Source organism: Tenrec ecaudatus, chromosome 7 (genome assembly GCF_050624435.1).
Source record: "Tenrec ecaudatus isolate mTenEca1 chromosome 7, mTenEca1.hap1, whole genome shotgun sequence".
NCBI lineage: Eukaryota > Metazoa > Chordata > Mammalia > Afrosoricida > Tenrecidae > Tenrec > Tenrec ecaudatus.
In genome coordinates, this window is record NC_134536.1 from 164084493 (window position 1) to 164105308 (window position 20816).

Consider the following 20816-nt stretch of genomic DNA (forward strand, 5'->3'; position numbering starts at 1 on the left):
CCTAATCTGCAGTGTGTCCGCGCCCCGCTAGTGGCCGCAGACGGCCGAGAGCTGGCGCAGCCTATTGGCTTCGGCTCCGCTCTGGCCACGCCCCCGCGACGCTCGGATTGGCTCGGCGCCGTGGCCTCTGCCTCCTGCAGCCGTTTCGGGATGGCGTCTCAGCTCCGGCTGCGCTCCGCGCTGGCCCTGGTCACAGGTTGAGGGGTGCTCTCCCTTGGGTTGGGGTTCTGGAGTAATGTCAGGGGGGGGCTCGCCCTTGGGCCCCGCGGCGGTTGTGACCGCTGGAACCTTGTGTGAAATAACTCATGTAACAGAAGTCGGGTGACTTCTGACCCCTCCCCACTGGTTGCCCTCTGCCCCCGGCGTGTTCTCGCCCACCCTTTCCCATCTCAGGTGCGGGCAGTGGCATTGGCCGAGCGGTTAGCGTGCGCCTGGCCAGGGAAGGAGCCACCGTGGCCGCCTGCGACCTAGATGCAGCGGCGGCGCAGGAGACGGTGCGGCTGCTGGGCGCCCCCGAGAGCGGAGAGCCAGCGCCGCTCAGGGCCCACGCTGCCTTTCAGACGGATGTGTCTGAGACCGGGGCCGCTAAGCGCCTAATGGAACAAGTGCAGGTGACCCCACGTGACCGCGCCCCTGAAAAAAACGCTGACCCCGCGCCACCGCGCCGCTCCCTGTCGTTCTGTGGGCTTGGGGTGTGTGTAACCTTCCCCTCCCACAGGCTAGCTTTTCTCGGCCGCCATCTGTCGTTGTGTCCTGTGCGGGCATCACCCGGGATGAGTCTCTGCTTCACATGTCTGAGGACGACTGGGACAAAGTCATAGCTGTCAACCTCAAGGTGGTGACCTCGGAACCTGTGACTTCTGGCCTGGAAGAGGGCTATCACTGTAGCTGATCCTTTTTGCCCGGTTACTCCCTTAGGGCACCTTTGTAGTCACGCAGGCTGCAGCCCAAGCCCTGGTGTCCAGCGGTTGTCATGGCTCCATCATCAACATCAGTAGCATCGTAGGAAAGGTCAGACTAAATTAAGGAGGTCAACAGGCTAAATGGGGGGAGAGGAGAGCCCCTCCTGGGAACGGATGACTTATATCAGCTCTCTGACTCACCTATAGGTGGGGAATTATGGACAGACGAACTACACTGCCTCCAAGGCCGGAGTGATCGGACTGACTCAGACAGTAGCACAGGAGCTTGGACGGTTGGCAGGACCCCCAGGGGGGCTTCACGGAGGTTGGGGGAGGGGTACGTCTCTGAGGGAGAAACTCAGTAGCAGTCCTCTCCAGAGTCAGCACCCACTCTCCCTCCACAGCCACGGGATCCGCTGTAACTCTGTCCTCCCAGGGTTCATTGTGACACCCTTGACACACAAAGTGACACAAAAGGTGCGGGACAAGGTAGGACACGATCTCTCGGGGCTCCAAGAGAATGCTGAAGTCACAGTTGCGCCCTCCATGTACACAGGGGTGAAGGACTGGAAAGGGCAGAGGGTGCGGGGAGGCACAGACTGCACTGGGTGGACAAAAGGCTCCACAAAAGGACCTTTCATCCACACGCGGGAGTGTTTCCTTACAGGTGATCAGGATGATCCCGATGGGACGAATAGGGATCCCTGAGGGTGAGCACTGAGTGGGGAAGGGGCCCGAATGAACAAACAAACCCCGAGGTTTGTGGTATCTGTGAGAGGGCCCCACCAAGATTGGTGGTTGGGGCGGGAGACGATGATTGCTTTGGGCCCACGGGGGTCAGCAGGAGTCTGCCTCTCCCCACCACTCCCACAGATGTGGCCGACGTGGTTGCGTTCTTGGCATCGGAGGACAGTGGCTATATCACAGGGGCCTCGATAGAAGTCACTGGTAAGAGGCTGGTGTGGGGAGAGGGAGGGGGACAGAGAAGTGGGGCCTTCAGGAGATGAGAAAACCAGTTGAGGGAATCTGAAGCCAATGGGAGGGGCACTGAGTTTCCCTTCTCCGGGCCAGGGACCAAAGTGGGTGCGCCCAGCCCAGTGGCCCTCCGCCTTTCAACTGCCCAAGTGTTTCTGTTCCTCCCAGGAGGTCTTTTCATGTAACCACTTCAAGGACCCTGGACCCTGCTCACTCCTCCACCACCCTGCCCGCCCCGCTGGGCCTCCTGCCGACGCAGACTCTCCGTTCCCAGGCTACAAAAGGGTAGCAGTGTATGGCTCAGAGAATGCTGAACATGGGAGGCAGGGGTGCTTGTGACCCTAATAAATTCCAAATCCTCTTCCCTGCCACCTCCAGTTCTTCTTGTGTCCAAGTCCTCAGACGGCTCTCCACCGCCCCCTCCTTTCCCTTTCCCCAAGGATTGTTCCCTTTCACTGCCTGGTCTCCCAGGGCAACCCCCGCCACCGGGTGTGAGAGGAGAGAGTGTATGTCACTGTGTATGCCTGACACTCTGGGTTGGTTTTTTTTTTTTTTGAGGGAGGGTCTCTGTCCTACCCCCTACCCCTGGTCCTGCAGTCTCAGTCCCCCACCCCCCTGTCCCAACTCCCTGGGTCCTTCTGGTGCCCAAGGGTGATTTATTCATGGCCCCATCCAGTGTCCAGTCTGGCCTTGGAGGGGGGTCTTGGAACAGGTGGCCCTCCCCCACCCTTCTCCTTTCTCTAAGTCCCCCCCTTCCCCTTTCTCTCCTCTACAATAGCTGCAGCCGGCCTGGGGTCGGGTGGGGGGGATTAGGGGAGGGGGCCAGGATTAGGGGAATGGACTAGCCGATAAAAGAAGCAGGAGGGGAGCAGAAGGGAGGGGGCTGGGAGGAGGAGGAGGAAGGGGAGGGGGTCGGCGCTAATCGACTCTGGAGCCCACATAAGGACTGGCCACGGACAGAAGGAGAGGACAGGGAAGTAGGGGGGAACCTGGGAAGTGGGGGGGAATGGGACCCATTGCTACCCTGTCCAGAGATAGGCCACCCCCAGGGATAACCCGCAGCCCAAGTGTAGGGGCCCCAACTCAGCCTGGCGGGGTGGGGGGGAAGGTGGGTGCTGGAAGGCCAGGAAGGTCTTTCCCTTATGCCCCTCACCCCCAGCCCTCTTTGGGGATCCCTATGCCCCAGGCCTCTGGCCTCTTATTCCTCCTATACCCTTTTCCTTCTCTCAAGAGTCCTGGAAGAGGCTCCACTCACTTCCCACTCCAGACATTCTGCCTCTTAGGCACCCGCCCCCCACCTCCTGCCAGCGCACACCCCTCCCCGATTGGGGGCCCCATCGCGTGTGTGAGTGTGTGTGTGTCCGTCCCTGTTTCCGCGTGGTGTCCCTGTTGCCCCATTGCGCCCCTGCTCCTCCTTCCCCGCCCCGGGCTGCGGCTCCTGATTGTCCAAACGCAATTCTCGAGTCTATGGCTCCGGCCGAGAGTTGAGTCTGGACGTCCCGAGCCGCCGCCCCCAGACCTCGAGGGGAGAGCGGGTCGGAGGGCGTGGGGGGGCGGGGGGAGCGCCAAAGCGAAGGGTGGAGCAAGCGCCCAGGGTGGGAAGGTGGGGACTCTTGGGCGCCTCAGGACCCAGTTGCGCCCCCAGGACTAGAGGGCTGACGCGGCAAAGAAACGTTTTGCAGCTTCCTTCCCCCGACCCCGGAGCCCACGCTGGGATTCATGAGAAAGTGGGAGACGGGTGGGATTCCCCAGGGCGCCAAGGGGACATAGGGGCGGGGGTGGGGTGGAGGGTAGCCCCTTTTCCGAGCCCTCCGTGCGCTCCCGCTCGGGGGTCCTGCGCACCCAGGCCCCGCCCTCCGGGGCGGAGGCCCCAGGGGTGGCGGGGCGGATCAAAGGAGGACAGGCGGCTAAGGTTGGGGGCACATTGCACCACTGTGGGGGGCGGGGGCGGGACCTAGGCCCTCACGTGGCACGGGGCTCCGGGGACCCGGGTTCCTGACTGGAGGCGGACGAGTCTGGTGGGCGGAGAGCCCGGAGCCCACGCCGCGTCCCACCCGCGCCCCGGGGCAGCGGGTGACGTCTCCGCCGCCCAGGTTGGGGGGGGGGAGTGGAGGGGCGGGCGGAAGTGACGTAGGGCCCCAGCGCCCGGGCCATGGCGGCGGCGGCGGCGGGAGCTCCTGTCTGAGCAGGGGCAGCAGCCGGAGCGAATTGGACCCGGGACGCCCGGCCGCGGAGAGGTGCGGCGGCTGCCCGGCACCGGCGGCTGGAGCCGGGTGAGGGCCGGGCCGGCAGGGGACCTGGGGGAGCTTCTGGAGGGGCGGGGTCTGCACGAGGGGCGGCCCCCTAACACCCCCCTTTCCCCTCAGTCTCCCTCTCCTCCTCCTCCTCCTCCTCCACCCCACCCCCGCCCCTCCACGTTCTCCTCCGCAGCGGGACTCTGGTGGGGGATCTGTGTCTGGTCACCATGACGACGCCCGCGAATGCCCAGAATGCCAGCAAAACGTGGGAACTGAGTCTGTACGAGCTGCACCGGACACCGCAGGTGACGGGGATCCTCCCCCACAGTTGGCCCCTTCCTCCCACACCTCCCGCTCCGCGACCCCCCTGGCACAGCCTCTTCTTCAGTCTTTGCTCCTCTCGCCCAACCCTGCCTGGTGTCAGACTTTCTGGCCCTACCTTTAAGTTACCTTAACCTTAAAAAAAAAAAAAAAAACACGGTTACATTTATTCTCATTTCGCCCTCTTAAACAGCCCGGCCAGGGAGGCAGAAGAAGCGCTACAGCCTATGTTCGAAAGATAGTAAGCAGACCCAGAAATGACCTTCCCTCGCCCGACGCCTTAGGTCGGGGCCTCCAAGGCTGGCCTTAGGAGCTTGTTTGTTGCGGGAGGGGGTGGGGTTTGAACAGTTAACAGTGCACTGCTAAGGAAAAACTTAGCGAGTCACGCAAAAGAAAGGCCTGGAGATCCACTGCAGAAGAACCAGCCAGTTCTATCTCCTCTGACATCCATGGGGTTGTCAGGAGTCAAAGTCAATTCCAGAGCTTATGAAAATGGAAGTGTCCCCGACCATACCCCTGAGCATTCTGATCCGGCCTTTGCGTTGCAGTCTCATCCCCCCGGGCTCTGCCCCACACCTCACATCCTCTGATGGCAGAGGCCCGACTCCTGGTGACCGGGCACAGATCCTTTCTGTCCTCTGTCTTCTCTCACTCAGTCACCCCTCTCTTGTCTCTGAATCCCCAAGCAGCCAATAGGAAGTACCCAATGTCTGCCATCTCTCTGAAGGTCTCTAAATTCGTGTATCATAGCCCGCTTGAGTCCACAGCCTCCCCCCCCCCCCGCCCTCCCCCTACCCACTGCCCGCTCTGATGCCTCCAGGAAGCCATCATGGATGGCACAGAGATTGCCGTCTCGCCCCGGTCGCTGCACTCGGAGCTCATGTGCCCCATCTGCCTGGACATGCTAAAGAACACAATGACCACCAAGGAGTGTCTCCACCGATTCTGCTCCGACTGCATCGTCACAGCCCTGAGGAGCGGGTAACTGGAGGGGCCTGTTTGAGCTGGGGTGAACAGGACCAGGGCCCTGTTGCTGGTGCTGGCCCCGCCTGGACCTCACTGCCCAGGTGACTAACCACAGGGGGCCTCCCCTTTCCCAGGAACAAGGAGTGTCCCACCTGTCGCAAGAAGCTGGTATCCAAGCGGTCCCTGCGGCCAGACCCCAACTTCGATGCCCTCATTTCTAAGATCTATCCCAGCCGGGAGGAATACGAGGCCCACCAAGACCGGGTGCTCATCCGCCTGAGCCGCCTGCACAACCAGCAGGCACTGAGCTCCAGCATCGAGGAGGGGCTGCGCATGCAGGCCATGCACAGGTACAGAGCGCGGCGGTGGCACTGGCACTGGTGGGGCCCACCGTGCTGGCCTTGCTGCTGGCTCACGAGGAGGAACCATAAGCAAACCTAGGAGCCTGCCCCAGCCTGCTCCTCAGGCCTGGAAGCCATGGATAGAAAGCCTGCTTCTTGTAAGCACCCGGTACTACAGTTCTTGAGAAGGAGATAGCCTCCTTTCTAGACGTTAGAACAGCAGTGGTCTTGAACTTTCGCTCTCAGTCATACTGCTGGGGAGTACTAAGTTACCACCTTGGCCAGCGTTTCTCAAACTTGAATGTCTTTCCAAATTACCTGAGAGTCTTGCTAAAAACGAAAATCTTGAGTCACTCGGTGTGGACTCAGATCTAAGATTCTGCATTGGAAACCGCCTCCCAGGGCACGATAATGCTACTGCTTCTTGAATCACCCTTTGCTTTGTGAGCTCTGCCGATCTCAAGCAAGTGACTTGGTCTCCCCAGCTATTTATAATAGGGCAAATATAATTAAGGATCAGCTTCACAGGATAAGCTAGAGAGGGCAAAACACTCAGGGCACGCCACCCAGACGATGTATAGTGAAATATTGCATATCCCTGTTCTCAATTCTCTGAAGTTTAAGGTCCTCCGCTGGTATCCCTGAGGTTTCCTAACCTCGCCCACTTTCGTCCACAGGGCCCAGCGTGTGCGGAGGCAGATCCCGGGGTCGGATCAGACCACCACGATGAGTGGGGGGGAAGGAGAGCCTGGCGAAGGAGAAGGGGACGGAGAGGACGTGAGCTCAGACTCCGCTCCCGACTCCACCCCTGGCCCTGCTCCCAAGCGACCCCGCGGAGGGGGCGCAGGGGGGAGCAGTGTAGGGACTGGGGGAGGCTGCACGGGAGGGGTCGGTGGGGGTGCTGGGTCTGAGGACTCTGGCGACCGGGGAGGGACTCTGGGAGGCGGCACCCTGGGGCCCCCAAGCCCTCCCGGGGCCCCCAGCCCCCCGGAGCCCGGAGGAGAAATCGAGCTCGTGTTCCGGCCCCACCCCCTGCTCGTGGAGAAGGGCGAATACTGCCAGACTAGGTGAGGAGCCCCGCCTTTCCCCAGAGCACAAGCCAAAGAAGGCTGAGCCCGGAGGCCCTTCGGGAAGTCTCTCCTCGCAGCCCCCCTTCCTTCCTTACTTCCTTCTCTGAAGCCCCCCATGCCCTTTCCTTCGCAGGTATGTGAAGACCACCGGTAATGCCACCGTCGACCATCTCTCCAAGTACTTGGCGCTGCGCATCGCCCTGGAGCGGAGGCAGCAGCAAGAGGCAGGGGAGCCAGGAGGGCCTGGAGGGGGTGCCCCGGATGCTGGAGGACCTGATGGGGGCGGTGGGGAGGGTGGGGGTGCCGGAGGAGCTGACGGCCCCGAGGAGCCCACCTTGCCCAGCCTGGAGGGCGTCAGCGAGAAGCAGTACACCATCTACATTGCCCCAGGGGGCGGAGCTTTCACGGTGAGCTGGGAGAGGCGTGGCCGCTCTGCACTGCCGCGCTCCCGTCTTGGCCTCTTACTCACCAGCCCTCCTCTCCCCTGTCTCCCTCCGCGTTCTTTTGCTTCACCCCGCCCCTCTTTATTATTGTTCTCTCTCTCTCTCTCTCTCTCTCTCTCTCTCTCTCTCTCTCTCTCTCTCTCTCTCTCTCTCTCTCTCTCTCTCTCTCTCTCTCTCTCTCTCTCTCTCTCTCTCTCTCTCGGGCGGTGGGGGTGCCGATGCCATTTCTCCCCTCCAACGTTCCCCCTCTCCCCTTCCCCAGACGCTGAACGGCTCACTGACCCTGGAGCTCGTGAATGAGAAGTTCTGGAAGGTGTCCCGGCCACTGGAGCTTTGCTACGCCCCCACCAAGGACCCAAAGTGACGCTGCAGAGGGGCACCCAGAGGACAAGGACCACAGGGTGGCCCCCGAGCCCTGGTCTACCACCCCAGCTTCTCTGTCCCCCAGTGACCCCAACCGGCCAACCAGCAGAAGGACACAAATGAGAAGTGGCTTTTATACAAATTATCTATATCAGATTCTTCTATATTGTACAGAATGGGGCATGCGCCCCATCTACTGCGTTTTCTATTGACCCCAGCTTGCCGTCTCAGCAAGAACGCTCCCCGCTGCACCATCGTCCCAAACTCCAAGACAACAAACTTGCTTTGTTTCCTCTTTGAAACCTGCAGTTCTGTGTCTCTGTTGGTCAGGGGTGTGTGTGGAGGGAGGGGAGCCCAGAAACCCTGGAAAGAATGAGCCTTGGAATTGGAAAGAAATGCCAAAGCTTATTCAGAGGGTCTCATTCACTTAAATCAGGAGGCTTGATTTCCCCCACCCCCGCCCCCAAGCAGCTCAGGGAGAGGCAGGCTGAAGGAGTGGAGAGGTGTGTGAAGGTCAGGCTTCCACGCCCACACCAGACAGACCGACACAGACACACTCCCCTGAAGTTTGAATCACACAGGCCACCGAAATGCAGGGTCTCGGTTTTGAAGGACAGTGGCTTCAAAGAGCAAGGTTTCTCTGGAGAGGGTGACAGGGCTGTGATGGGCACTGGGCCTCTTCCCCTGGAGGGGCTGGTCTCTAGCTAGAAAGAAAACGATAGAGGGAGGTGGGAAGAGCTCTGGGCACCCCAAACCCTGGGTCGCCTTCTGAAGCTAGGCGAGCAGGGACAGGGACGACAGCTCCCAGGACGACCTAGCCCCCCTGGGAGTTCCGGGAGAGGGGCAGTGGGGGGGGGGGGCTCCTCACCAGCCTGGAACTGCTCCCACCTCCCCAGCCTCACTTCCGCAGCCTTCGGAACCCCACGCCCACCCTCCGTGCCCACTCCACATTCCTGCGTTTGCTCCAGGGTGAGTCCTGGGGTCAGGGGACAGGCAGACAGGCGACTCCACCCTTGGGAGAGCTGGTTTCTTCCGCCCGGAAAGTACAGCAGGGCCGGGCCGGTGGCCTACCGCCGCCGCTTAGACCCGGAGCTCGGAAACAAACCCCGCCGTCCTCAGCCCTGGGGGAGCCCCTTCCTACCCCTGCCTCCCCATCCCTGGACCCTAAGGCCCCTTCTCTTCTTGCGGGAGGAAGGTGGGCGTTCCTCCCGGAACTTCGTGGAAGAACACAGGGAGGCGTTGCGGGAGAGTGCGGCGGCCTTACCTCCTCTCTTCAGACCCCATGGGCTGTCCCCACCAGCATTCGCTTCCGTTTCCCAGCCTGCGCCCCCACCAACTGTCTCTTACCCTCCGAAGTCCCCAAGCCCGCCCTCTCCTACTGTGTATGGGAGACCCCTTTTCTCCTACCCACACCCAAGAGAAATGACTACTCTTATCATGTGTTTCAATGCCTAAATCACACACACGTTTCTCCCCTGACCTTCCTAGGGGATCTAGTTGCCAAATCCTGCACCCTGTCCGAGCCTATCCGAGTCGTGGGTTAGACTAAATGAGATACAAAGTATACAATAAAGGAACTTGACTGTGTCGTGCTAGTGTAAGATACATGGAGTCCCCATTAGTTACAAGGCAGTGCCTTCCAGGTCCCAGCCAGCGCCCCCAGCGCACGTGCTGTACTTTGGGGAAGCAGGTTGCCAGGCCCCAAGATAGCTAGTAGTGGAGGGCTTAGCCATGGACACCCCCAGGGCCTCGTGAGGCGCTTCCAAAAAAGTGGTTTCCGTTGCTTCACAAACTTTGACGTCCCCTAGTACAGGTTGTGGAGCTAACTGGGCATAGGGGAGAGACGGAGGATGGCCCCAAATGTCAGACTTGGGTTCACGGTTTTTGCCAGCCCAGCGACTGTGTGTAGGCTTGGACCCTTTAGGAGCATGCAAGACGCTGGCAAGAGGTTGCTATGAGGTTTGAGCCCAGTAATGCCAGGAGAGTAAGGCACTCGGCAGGGGAGTGGTGCTTCCAGTATGGGCCCTGCATGAGCACCCCCAAAGCCAAAAGCAAGGAAACAAACCAGCAGACCTCACTGCCACTCAGTTGAATCAGTCTCCTAGGGAGCCTGCAGGACAGAATAGAATTGCCCCTAGTGAGTTTCCCAGGCTGTAACTCATTTGTTTTTTTTTTAAAAAAACAAGTACATGTGTTACCATCATCATTCTCAAAATATTTTTCTTTATTAAAAAATAATTTTGGCAAAGTATGACAAAATAATAATTTATAAATTATCAAGGGTTCATGAGGAAGGGAGGAATGAGGAGGGAGGAGGAAATGAGGAGCTGATGCCAGGGGCTTAGGTGGAGAGCAAATGTTTTGAGAATGATGAGGGCAATGAATGTACAAATTGTACATTGTATGAGTTGGATGAGCCCCTACTAAAATGATTAAAAATCATTTTATTGGGGACTCGTACAGCTCTTATCACAATCCATCCATCCATCCATTGTGTCCAGCACATTTGTACATTTGTTGCCCTCATCATTCTCAAAACATTTGTTTTCTACTTGAGCCCTTGGTATCAGCTCCTCATTTTTCCCTCCCTCATGAACCCTTGATAATTTATAAATTATTATTGTTATTTCATGTCTTACACTGACCAATGTCTACCTTCACCTACTTTTCGGTTGTCTGTCCCAGGGGAGGAGGGTTCGATATGCTAATCATTGTGATCACTCCCTTCTTTCTCCCCTCACCTTACTCTTACCCTCCTGGGAGCACTACTCTCAATATGGGTGCTGAGGGGGTTATAGGTCCTCAGTTCCCTGTGTTTCCAGCTTTTATCCATACCAGAGTACATGCTCTGTTCTAGCCAGATTTGTAAGGTAGAATTGGGGTCATGACAGTGGGAGGGAGGAAGCATTGAAGAATTAGAGGAAAGTTGTATGTTTCAATGGTGCTATACTGCACCCTGACTGGCTCCTCTCTTCCTTGTGACCCTTCTGTAAGGGGATGTCCAGTGGCCTACAAATGGGCTTTAAGTCTCCACTCCCCACTCCCCCTCATTCACAATGATTTGATTATTTGTTATGGGTCTTTGATGCCTAATACCTAATCCCATCGACCCCTCGTGATCACACAGGCTGGTGTGCTTCTTCCATGTGGGATTTATTGCTTCTCAGCTACATGGCCGCTTGTTTAGCTTCAAGCCTTTAAGAACCCAGACCCTATATCTTTGGATAGCCGGGCACCATCAACTTTCTTCACCACATTTGCTTGGGCACCCATTTTCAGACTGTAGTCCTTAACAGGGGTAGAAAGCCTCATCTTTCTCTCCTGGAGCGACAGGTGGTTTTGAACCTTTGACCTTTTGGTGAGCAACCCATTACCACACTGACCCTGGCACGTGTGGGGATCGGGAAATTGGGTGTGCAGCCAGTAATGTGCATGTTCACAGCTCTCCCTGCAGGCGACGCGGTGGGCAAGGAGGAGTGCAGTCACTGTTCCATGAAAAACACCTGGGGCATAGGCTCTATGCACTGGGCTGCTACCGCAAGGTCAGCAGTTCAAAACCACCAGCCTCTCTAAAGTGACCATTTCAGAAACCCGCAGGTGTCTGTCCTATAGGGTCACTGTGAGTCAGAATGGACTTGATGACCTAGAGTTTGGAGTTGGGTTTTGCTCCTGGGGTGAGGGCCAAGTCATCTCATGCAGGAGGGGCGCCAATCTCTCAGGGTGCAGTCACAGCTCTGGGCTGGCAGGACCTCACAGAGGTGACTGGGCTGGGCTGGACTGGATAGAGAGCAAAAAGGAGAAGTCTTCCTGCAGACTAAAGCCTCCCTCTCCATCCCCGACCTCTCCACACCCTCCTCCCTACACACACACACTCCACACACACCCCTTCATGTTACCTTTTTCAGGGTTCTCAGTTTCCAAAACAGCCGAGGATGGTCCCTTCCATCAGGACAGGTCGTCAGCACCCAGCAAGCAGCCTCGTGGTCACAGCTGCAGCTTCAGGAGGGATCCAGGGCGGGTGTGAGGGAGGGAAAGCACACCCACCTAGCCAGCCAGAGCAACCTGGCAATCATGGAGGTGACGCATGTCCCAGCCAGATCCCCTCACCTACCAGATGTCTGAGCGGAGCAACAGAGCCCTGGAGTCCAGGCCCTGGAGACCCCAAAGAAAGGCATCCTCCAGAAGACCCCTGCCCAGGTGAAGACTTCTTCCGAAGATCCCACGCTTACCTGGCAGGCCTCAAGACCCTGATAAACTGATGACTCGATTTGGAGGAAGGACCTTTCCAGAGCCCCAGTCTTCTCTTGTCCCCTTCCCCCCACTAAGTGGCCCTGCATCTGTGCCTGCCGTGGATGCGGGTGGTAGCCACCATGGCAGGCCTATCTGTCACGCTTGGGTGAGAGCCGCTTCCTGCAGCCAGAGGATCTGCCTGGCCCAGGCACCTACCTGTGCAGTAGGTATGCCCTGACTTCAGCCCTGGTGGCGACCGGGATGTGCATTGGCTGTGTGCTCCCATGACGCTGGGTAGGTTTCAGCAGAATTTCCAGGCTAGGAAGAAAGGCCTGGCAAATGTGCTTCGGACATTCAGCCAGTCGAGGCGATGGCACAGGGCTGGGCAGGGTTTCCTTCCGTGTGGAAGGGAGCGCTGTGAGCTGGGGGTGCACCTGAGTCATGCCAGGGCAGCAATCCACAGTGCAGCGGTGGGAGAGAGCTCTTTTGAAATGCAAACCTGCTTTTTCCTGGCAAGGTGGGCGCTTAAGCCCTTGCATGGCTTCTCTCTGATCTTAAGGTTAAAGACCGGCTTCTAAGACCCTACAGCTCTTTCCAGCCTCATCTCTAACCCTACCCTCTCCACGCCCCCCCCCCACTTTCTCCGGTCATGCAGGTCTGCTTCCGCTTGCTCCGGCCACCCCACCATACTTCCTCTCACCGCCCCTTCCTCCCCCGTCCTAGTTACAGCGCCTCCTCTTCATTCTCCAGCTCCCAGCTCACCTTCCGCCTCCTCAGTGCTCCTGCACCCAAGTTCCCCTTTCCCTGGGAGCGCTTGGCACAGGTGCAGCTCTGCATTCTGGGGGGTGATTATTTGAGGACCGCTCAAGAGACATCTCCCAAAGGCTGGCAGGAGGGCACCTGGGCAGTGCAGGATCTGCCGCTCGTGGGGGTGGCACAGCCCACCTGGGGCCAGCCCATGGGCAGAGTTAGGATCACACATCAGAACCCAAAGCAAAGCTCTCCCTGCAGCAGCCGGAGCGCTGAAAGTGCAGCAGCCTCAGGTCCAAAGGCGGAGAAGGAGATTTAGGTAGAGATCGGCGTCCCTGAAAACCAGATGCTTCAGGCAGAGCCCCGGTTTCATCCTAAACCTCGGAATAGTACACACACACACACACACACACACACACTTGTGACCACCGAGGGGACAGGGAGGGGTGGCAGCCCTGAGCACTCTCCCTGACCAATGCAGAAAGGCAGGACAAAGCTGTTTGCCTAGGAAACGGACAGGCAACAGATGAAGCAGAGACACACACAAAGAATACGGAAGGTGGGCTTCCGGAACACAAAACTCCAAAGCACTGCCATCCAGGCGATTCTGACTCCCAGTGTCCCACAGATTTGAAAAGCTACTGTCAATCTTTAGCCTGTCGAAAGGATCAATCCCCCACCAACCCTGTATTTAAACGGCTGGTCTTGTATTGCTCTTAGGACTAGGTCAAACAGAACTTTGCTGATGTGTCACTGTTTCCCAGCTCTCTTTGCTGTAATGTGTTGAGGGAGCCCTCGCGGTTGCACACTGGGCTGCTCACCACAAGGTCGGCAGTTCAAAACCACCAGCAGCTCCTTGGAGAAAGAAGAGGTTTTCCATTTCCCAGAAGTCTCTACAGTCTTGGAAACCCACCGGGACCATTCTCCTCTGTCTTACAGGGTCGTTATGAGCAGGAGTTGACTCAGTGGCAGTCAATGTGGTTTTCCGTGTGGTAGTGTGCTGAATAAAACTTTGCTTCCCTCCATGACACCGGTATTATAATAAAAAAGGGAATGTTTTTCTTACCTTTTGTTCCCTTTTGTTCTAAGGTGATATTTGTTGTTTTAATTTCCCCTTTTTATTTGTGGACGATCACACCTACAAAGACAAAGTATCGACGTGTCCAGCTTCACATCGAAGCAGTAACAGTACCCTAGTAACCCTGCCATCGCATGTGTAGCTCTATCTTCTTCTTTTTCAATTTCTTTTTCTTTCCCATCCAGCCTCCATCCGTACCTGGCAATTCTGCCTCCACCCGCCCCACCCACTCCTACCACACACACACCTTGTCATAGCCTTCAAAGTCATTTCCTTTGCTGTGAAAATCACTTTTCCCTTTTTAATAAGAATGCCATGAAAGAATTATCTTTATGCGCTTGTTTAACTTTCTGAGCATTGTGTCCCCTCTTTAGTCCATCTCATGAGGTGTCTTGGCAGACTTGCCACTGCTTTCTAATGACGTATGATGTCCCATTGTGTGTGTGTACCGCCCTTTGCTCACCCAGACTTCCACAGACAGGGGTTTTGATGGTTTCCGCCTTTTTGCTATGATAGAAATTGCTGCCATGAGCATGGGTGTGTACACATCTGTTGTTGTTTTATTTTACTTTTATTTTTAAAATCATTTTGTTAGGGGCTCATACAACTCTTATCACGATTCATACAATACATCAATTGTGTAAAGCACATCTGTACGTTCATTGCCCTCATCATTCTCAAAACATCTGCTCTCCACTTAAGCCCCTGGCATCAGGTCTCCATTTTTTCCCTTCCCTCCCCGCTCCCTCCTCCCTCATGAGCCCTGGATAATTTATAAATTATTATTTTGTCATATCTTACACTGTCCGACATCTCTCTTCACCCACTTTTATGTTGTCCGTCCCCCAGGGAGGAGGTCACATGTAGATCCTTGTAATCGGTTCCCCCTTTCCAACCCACCCTCCCAGTATCGCCACTCTCACCTCTGGTCCTAGACTCCCTGTGTTTCCACTTCCTATCTGTACGAGTGAACATCCTCTGGTCTAGCTGGGGGAGGAGGAAGCATTTAGGAACTAGAGGAAAGTTGTATGTTTCATCGTTGCTACATCACACCCTGTCTGGCTCATCTCTTCCCCGAGACCCTTCTGTAAGGGGATCTCCAGTGACCTATAAATGGGCTTTGGTTCTCCACTCTGCACTCACCCCCACATTCACCATGATAAGATTTTTTGTTCTGATGATGTCTGATACTTGATCCCTTTGACACCTCGTGATCGCACAGGCTGGTGTGCTTCTTCCATGTGGGCTTTATTGCTTCTGAGCTAGATAGCTGCTTGTTTACCTTCAAGCCTTTAAGACCCCAGATGCTATATCTTTCGATAGCCGGGCGCCATCAGCTTTCTTCACGACATTTGCTTATGCACCCATTTGTCTTCAGCTATCATGTCTGGGAGGAGCACACAATGATATGATATTTTGTTATTTGATGCCTGATAACTGATCCCTTTGGCACCTCATGATCACACAGGCTGGTGTGCTTCTTCCATGTGGGCTTTGTTGCTTCTGAGCTAGATGGCCACTTGTTTACCTTTAAGGCTTTAAGACCCCAGACACTATCTCTTTTGATAGCCGGGCACCATCAACTTTCTTCACCACATTTACTTGTTCACCCGTTTTGGCTTCAGCAGTTGTGTCGGGAAGGTAAGCATCATAGAATGCCAATTTAATAGAACAAAGTATTCTTGCATTGAGGGAGTGCTTGAGTGGAGGCCTAATGTTCATCTGCTACCTTATTACTAAACCCATAAATATGTGCACATAGATCCATTTCCCCATCCTCATATCTAAATATATTTGCATATGTAGATGCCTTTATTCAGACCCCTACAAATGCCCTTTGCCTCCTAGCTCTTTCCTCTATTTCCTTTGACTTTCCTCTTGCCCCACTATCATGCTCAGTCTTCATTTGGGTTCCAGTAATTCCTCTTGGCTGCATTACCCTTGATCAAGCCCTACCAGGCCCCCCACACCCTCCTCACCACCAATTTGGATCACTTCCCGTTCCCTTGTCCCTGGGTTTGTTAACACCACTACCTTTCCCCCTCCTCCCCCTGTCCCATGTCCCCCCAGAACTGTTGGTCCCATTGTTTTCTCCTCCAGATCGCTCATCCAGCCCATCTCATCCAGACAGACCTGCGGAGCTCATAACATGGACAAAAATAAGACAGAGCAAAACCTAGCAACAATATACAACAACAAACCAATGACCAAACAACAACAACAAAGAAAAGCTTGTAGTTAGTTCAAGGACTGTTTGTTGGCCTTTAGGAGTGTTTTCCAGTCCAGTCTGTTGGAACACCGTGCCCTGGCCCCAAAGTCCACCTTCAGCATTCCCTGGGGACCTCGCCGCTGCGTTCCCTTGCTGTTCTGTTGCACCCCCTTAGTGTTTTCCTTCGGTGTGGCAGGATCAGATCAGGTGCAATTCCCACACTGTGTCTCTGGTGTGGTCCCCTGTAGGACTATGGGTCAGTCCTGTTTTATTCTTGATTTCTTTATGCTATGTACCAAATAGAGAAATTGTAGAATTATCAGGAATTACACAGAAATCAAGTTGACTACATCTATGGGAAGAGAGGATGGACATGGCTCAATGTCATTAGATCAAGGAGAGCCCTGGCTGACTGTGGAGTCGACCATCACTTTCTCGGATGTAAATCCAGGCTGAAGCTGAAGGGAATTCAAACAAGACCCAAAATATTACCTTGAGTATACTAAAAAACAAAACAAAAAAAACCTCACGGCCATTAAGTCAATACTGTCTTGTATGGACCCTCCAGGACAGGGTAGACTTGTCTTTGCGTTTCCAAGACTGCAACTGCTCACAGGGGTAGAAAGCCCCATCTTCTAAGTGCCCACGTGGGGGTTTTCAGCCCAATGAGTAACCCCTATGCCAGCAGGGCTTCTAGGACAGATTGGACCCACTGAACACTAATGACAAACGATCTGGTGAGCTGCGGGAGGCCATCAAGAACATGGGTCATGAAGAAAGCAAAGGGTCATGAGAAAGGAGAGAAAAGTGGGTGGCAGAAGAGACTTGGAACCTTACTCTCCACCACTGCCCTGGGAGTCGATGCTGACTCATCGCAACCCCTGTGGGCTTCCGAGACTGCAATTGTTGATGGGCATAGAAATCCCCGTCTTTCTCCCTCGGAGCTGCCTCGAACTGCCCACTGTATGGATTGCAGCCCAACGTGTAACCTCTCTACCACCAGAACCCCTCGATCGCAGAGCAGCCGAGGCAAACGGGAGAAACAACGAAGTCAAAGAGCAGGACAGAAAAATGCAGAGGACAGCTGCAGCATTTGAACTACAGGGCTGGCGGAGAATCCTGAATGTACCAAAACTGCTGAGAGAATAGATCCGCCTTGGCAGGACAGTCACAACGCTCCTTCAACTCACCAGCACCTAACCCCACCACTGCGTTTGTTTCCAGATGAGCCGCCCTGTGCTCTGCAGGGAGTGAGCACCAGCCACGTGTGGGCATTCCCATCTCTCCATGTCCCCTCCAGAAGTTATTATTTCCTTGCTGAGTGCCGATGTGAGGTGACATGTCATCGATGTTTGAATTTGCTGTATTCCTCTCATGACTAATGAATTGGAGCATTTCTTCATGTGATTGGTGGCCACCTGAGTGTCTTCTCTAGTAAATTGTCTAGCCATGCCTGGTGCCCATGGGTTGGACGGGGTTATTCGTTTTTTTCTTTCTCTTTTTGTATATATAAATGTATTTATTATAGATGATAGATAGATAGATAGATAGATAGATAGATAGATAGATAGATAGATAGATAGATAGATAGATAGGTAGATACAGTTGTCTAAAGACTGTCTCTTCACAAGATATAGATAGCCAGCACTCCATCCACCTCTGCAGCAGGACAGCCCTGTCCAGAAAGGAGCTCGCTCTGGCAGAAGGGCCCTGGAAGCAGTGCGCGACCACCTCTCCAGCTTCCGCGCCTCGTGCCTTTCACGGACATCTGAATAGATACCATCTCCCTCTAGAATGACAACTTGGAGTTGGCTATGAACAAAACAGGTCAAGCTTTTGGCCAGTGCCTGGGGGAGCCTGGTGGAGAGTCACGGTCACCCAGGGTCTCGGTGGCAGAGGCTGCCGCAGGCGTCCGTGGCTCAGCATTTGGAGACGGAGTGAACATGCGCAGTCCGTGCACACCTTTGATTTCTTCCTTCAGGGCCGGGAATGTCCGTGACCTTGATAGCTGTGGCTCCAGAAAAGTTCGCTTTGAGCACCTCGGTCACTCGGTCTCCCCTGCCCTTTTGGTGGCAAACGTCCCAAGGGCACAGTGCAGAAGAGGAAGCCCGCGCATCCCGCGGAGCAGAGGCGCCACCACGGGCCCCATACCAGCCGAGGCAGCCCGCAGGCCAGAGCTCGGGTTTTTCTTATTATGTGTTGTGGTTCTCAGCATAGGAGTTCTCTCGACCTACTGGTTACTCGTTGGCTTGCTAGCCTCAAGTTCGACAGTTGGAAACCACAAGGTGCTCCTCAGGAGAAAGACAGGGCTTTCTACTCCAGTAAAGAGTTACAGTCTCAGAACAAAAAATCATGTCATTGTGAATGAGGGGGAGTGCGGAGTGGAGACCCAAAGCCCATCTGTAGACAACTGGACATCCCCTTACAGTAGGGCCTCAGGGAGGAGACGAGCCAGTCAGGGTGCAGTGTAGCAACGATGAAAAATACAACTTTCCTCTAGTTCCTAAATGCTTCCTCCCCCACCACACACACCCCCACTCCAATATCATGATCCCAATTCCACATTGCAAGTCTGGGTAGACCAGAGGATGTACACTGGTACAGATAGGAACTGGAAACACGGAGAATCCAGGGCAGATGATCCCTTCAGGATCAATGGTGTGAGTGGTGATACTAGGAGGGTGGAGGGAGGGTGGGTTGGAAAGGGGGAACCGATTACAAGGATCTACGTGTGATCTCCTCCCTGGGAGAGGGACGGCAGAAGAGTGGGTGAGGAGAAATGTCAGACAGTGCAAGATATGACAAAATAATAATTTATAAATTATTAAGGGTTCACGAGGGAGAGGGGAGCAGGGAGGGAAGAGAAAAGTGAGGACCTGATGCCAGGGGCTTAGGCAGAGAGCAAATGTTTTGAGAATGATGAGGGCAATGAATTTACAAATGTGCTTGACACAATTGATGTATGTATGGATGGTGATAAGAGTTGTATGCGCCCCTAATAAAATGATAAAAACAAATAAGTAAATAAAATAAAGAGCAAATTAAAAAAGAGTTTCAGTCTCAGAAACTCACAGGGGTGGTTCTACCCCGGTCTACATAGTTGCTCTGAGTCAGAATCAACTTGATGGCAGTGCGTGAGTTCTCCGTATGTTGTTGAAATTGGCCTTTCATCTGATAGATCATTGTCAAATATTCTTTCCCCGTTGGTGGGTTCTCTCTTTACTCTTTGGATGAAGTCTTCTGATGTCCTTTTTTTTTTTTTTTTAGCACTCATGGCTTTTATTTATTTATTTATTTTTGTTTGTTTGTTTGTTTTCTTCTTTTTTTACATTTTATTAGGGACTCATACAACTCTTATCACAATGCATACATATACATACATCAATTGTATAAAGCACATCCATACATTCCCTGCCCCAATCATTCTCAAAGCATTTGCTCTCCACTTAAGCCCTTTGCATCAGGTCCTCTTTTTTTTTCCCCCTCCCCCCCCCCCGCTTCCCCCTCCCTCATGTGCCCTTGGTAATTTATACATCGTTAATCTGTCATATCTTGCCCTATCCAGAGTCGCCCTTCCCCCCTTTCTCTGCCGTCCCTCTCCCAGGGAGGAGGTCACATGTGGATCCTTGTAATCAGTTCCCCTTTCCAACCCACTCACCCTACACTGATGTCCTATTTTTAACAGTCGTATTTGGCATATAATTCATACAGTTAAATCCTATGGAGAAGAGTTGTACAATCATCGTCAGAGTCAGTTTTAGAACATGGTCTTCGTTCTTGAAATCATTATTAGCTCCCCATTCCCAACCACTTCTGCCATGCCCCAAGAGAGTATTAAATTCTAGAACAAATTTAAAGTGGCTCAAGAGCGACCTAAATGGTAAGATAATACATTTTAGCCTAACTGCCCCTGCCACAGTTGACCCTACACCACTCTCTGTCTGGTAACAGGGCCATTTGCACTCCTGGACTGTGATCCGAGGGGATGCACCAGAGGCTTCATCCACATGGAGACCCTACAAATAGATGTTGGGGCTCCCGCTTTCACCTGTAGCCTTCTGCAAACCTGGTGCTCCCAGTTGAAGCTTGGATGCTATTTCCTCCTCTGGATTTGGATTTTATTATTTACAAACCTTGGGTCACTCAGAGTGCTGTGCTTCTTTCATGTGGACGTGGTGGATGCCTCACGTAGAGGGCTCCTTATGGGAAGACAACCCTTTAAAACCCCCGATGCTATTTTTTTCTGATAGCCGGACACTATCTAGTTTCCTCACCCCACTCTGCTATAGCACCCTTATTATCAATGATCTCTTCAGGAGGGTGAGCATCAAGCAGGGCCATGTCATACTAAACAAGCCAACAGATACACTCACTGCCTTTGAGTTGATGCCAGCTCATAGTGACCCCTACCCCCTACCCCCACCCCGTGGGTTTCTGAGACTGTAACTGCTTATGGGAGTAGAGCCCCATCTTTATCCCGAGGAGCTGCTGGTGCTTTCAAACCGTCGACCATGTGGATCACTGTTCAATGCTTAACCACTGCACCACCAGGGCTCCTATGCGCCGTATCAAAAGAACTAATTATTCTTAGATTGGAGCTAGAATTAAGTGTGAGCCCCCAATCTATTCCTATACCTAAGGTTCATATAGGTCTCTGGTTCACTTTAGAGATCATTATCAATCATCCTCCTGGGGCCTAAGGTAATCCTATCAATATTGTCCTTACTTAATCAGTGCTATTGAACTCAAAACACTACTGAGAAAGGGAAACTATAGACGCATACCCCAACTATGACCTGCAGTACATGAATTATTGGCATACAGATTAAACTCTTACATGACTGGACACTACACAAAAAATGGGTTGTGATAGGGCAAAACCGTTCATCTCATTCATTTGCACAGGCAGAACCATGTCTCCCAGATTGTTG

At 54.2% G+C, this 20816-nt stretch overlaps 2 protein-coding genes across 9 annotated transcripts; both read left to right on the forward strand.

Annotated features, from left to right (window-relative positions):
- Positions 1–126: 126 nt before the first annotated feature.
- On the forward strand, positions 127–2241 carry HSD17B8 (hydroxysteroid 17-beta dehydrogenase 8). 5 transcript variants are annotated; one of them, XM_075554182.1, is made up of 9 exons: positions 127–196; positions 394–611; positions 719–835; positions 919–1011; positions 1110–1195; positions 1307–1391; positions 1570–1612; positions 1776–1850; positions 2046–2241. In XM_075554182.1, exons 1-9 carry the CDS (start codon positions 151–153, stop codon positions 2060–2062), a joined length of 780 nt encoding a protein of 259 aa, XP_075410297.1. In that variant the 5' UTR covers positions 127–150; the 3' UTR covers positions 2063–2241. The 5 variants fall into 5 exon arrangements, with proteins under 5 accessions (XP_075410297.1, XP_075410298.1, XP_075410299.1 ...); XM_075554183.1 differs by having other exon boundaries at positions 1307–1379; XM_075554184.1 differs by lacking the exon at positions 1570–1612.
- A 1746-nt stretch (positions 2242–3987) lies between these two features.
- On the forward strand, positions 3988–7920 carry RING1 (ring finger protein 1). Of its 4 annotated transcripts, none has more exons than XM_075555449.1 (7): positions 3988–4114; positions 4308–4419; positions 5256–5416; positions 5536–5751; positions 6420–6809; positions 6946–7219; positions 7518–7920. In XM_075555449.1, exons 2-7 carry the CDS (start codon positions 4342–4344, stop codon positions 7617–7619), a joined length of 1221 nt encoding a protein of 406 aa, XP_075411564.1. In that variant the 5' UTR covers positions 3988–4114; positions 4308–4341; the 3' UTR covers positions 7620–7920. The 4 variants fall into 4 exon arrangements, with proteins under 4 accessions (XP_075411564.1, XP_075411563.1, XP_075411562.1 ...); XM_075555448.1 differs by having other exon boundaries at positions 3989–4114; positions 4244–4419; XM_075555447.1 differs by having other exon boundaries at positions 3996–4150; positions 4244–4419.
- The last annotated feature ends 12896 nt before the right edge of the window (positions 7921–20816 follow it).

What these genes read in the sequence shown, in the direction of transcription:
- RING1 (XM_075555449.1), top strand. Translation starts at nt 4,342, where the DNA reads ATGACGACGCCCGCGAATGCCCAGAATGCCAGCAAAACGTGGGAACTG. An exon ending in GTCACAGCCCTGAGGAGCGG is followed by an intron (nt 5,417 to 5,535) that starts GTAACTGGAGGG and finishes CCCCTTTCCCAG; the next exon opens with GAACAAGGAGTGTCCCACCT. An exon ending in GGCGAATACTGCCAGACTAG is followed by an intron (nt 6,810 to 6,945) that starts GTGAGGAGCCCC and finishes TTTCCTTCGCAG; the next exon opens with GTATGTGAAGACCACCGGTA.
- HSD17B8 (XM_075554181.1), top strand. Translation starts at nt 151, where the DNA reads ATGGCGTCTCAGCTCCGGCTGCGCTCCGCGCTGGCCCTGGTCACAG. An exon ending in TCAGTAGCATCGTAGGAAAG is followed by an intron (nt 1,012 to 1,109) that starts GTCAGACTAAAT and finishes ACTCACCTATAG; the next exon opens with GTGGGGAATTATGGACAGAC. An exon ending in ACGAATAGGGATCCCTGAGG is followed by an intron (nt 1,613 to 1,775) that starts GTGAGCACTGAG and finishes CCACTCCCACAG; the next exon opens with ATGTGGCCGACGTGGTTGCG.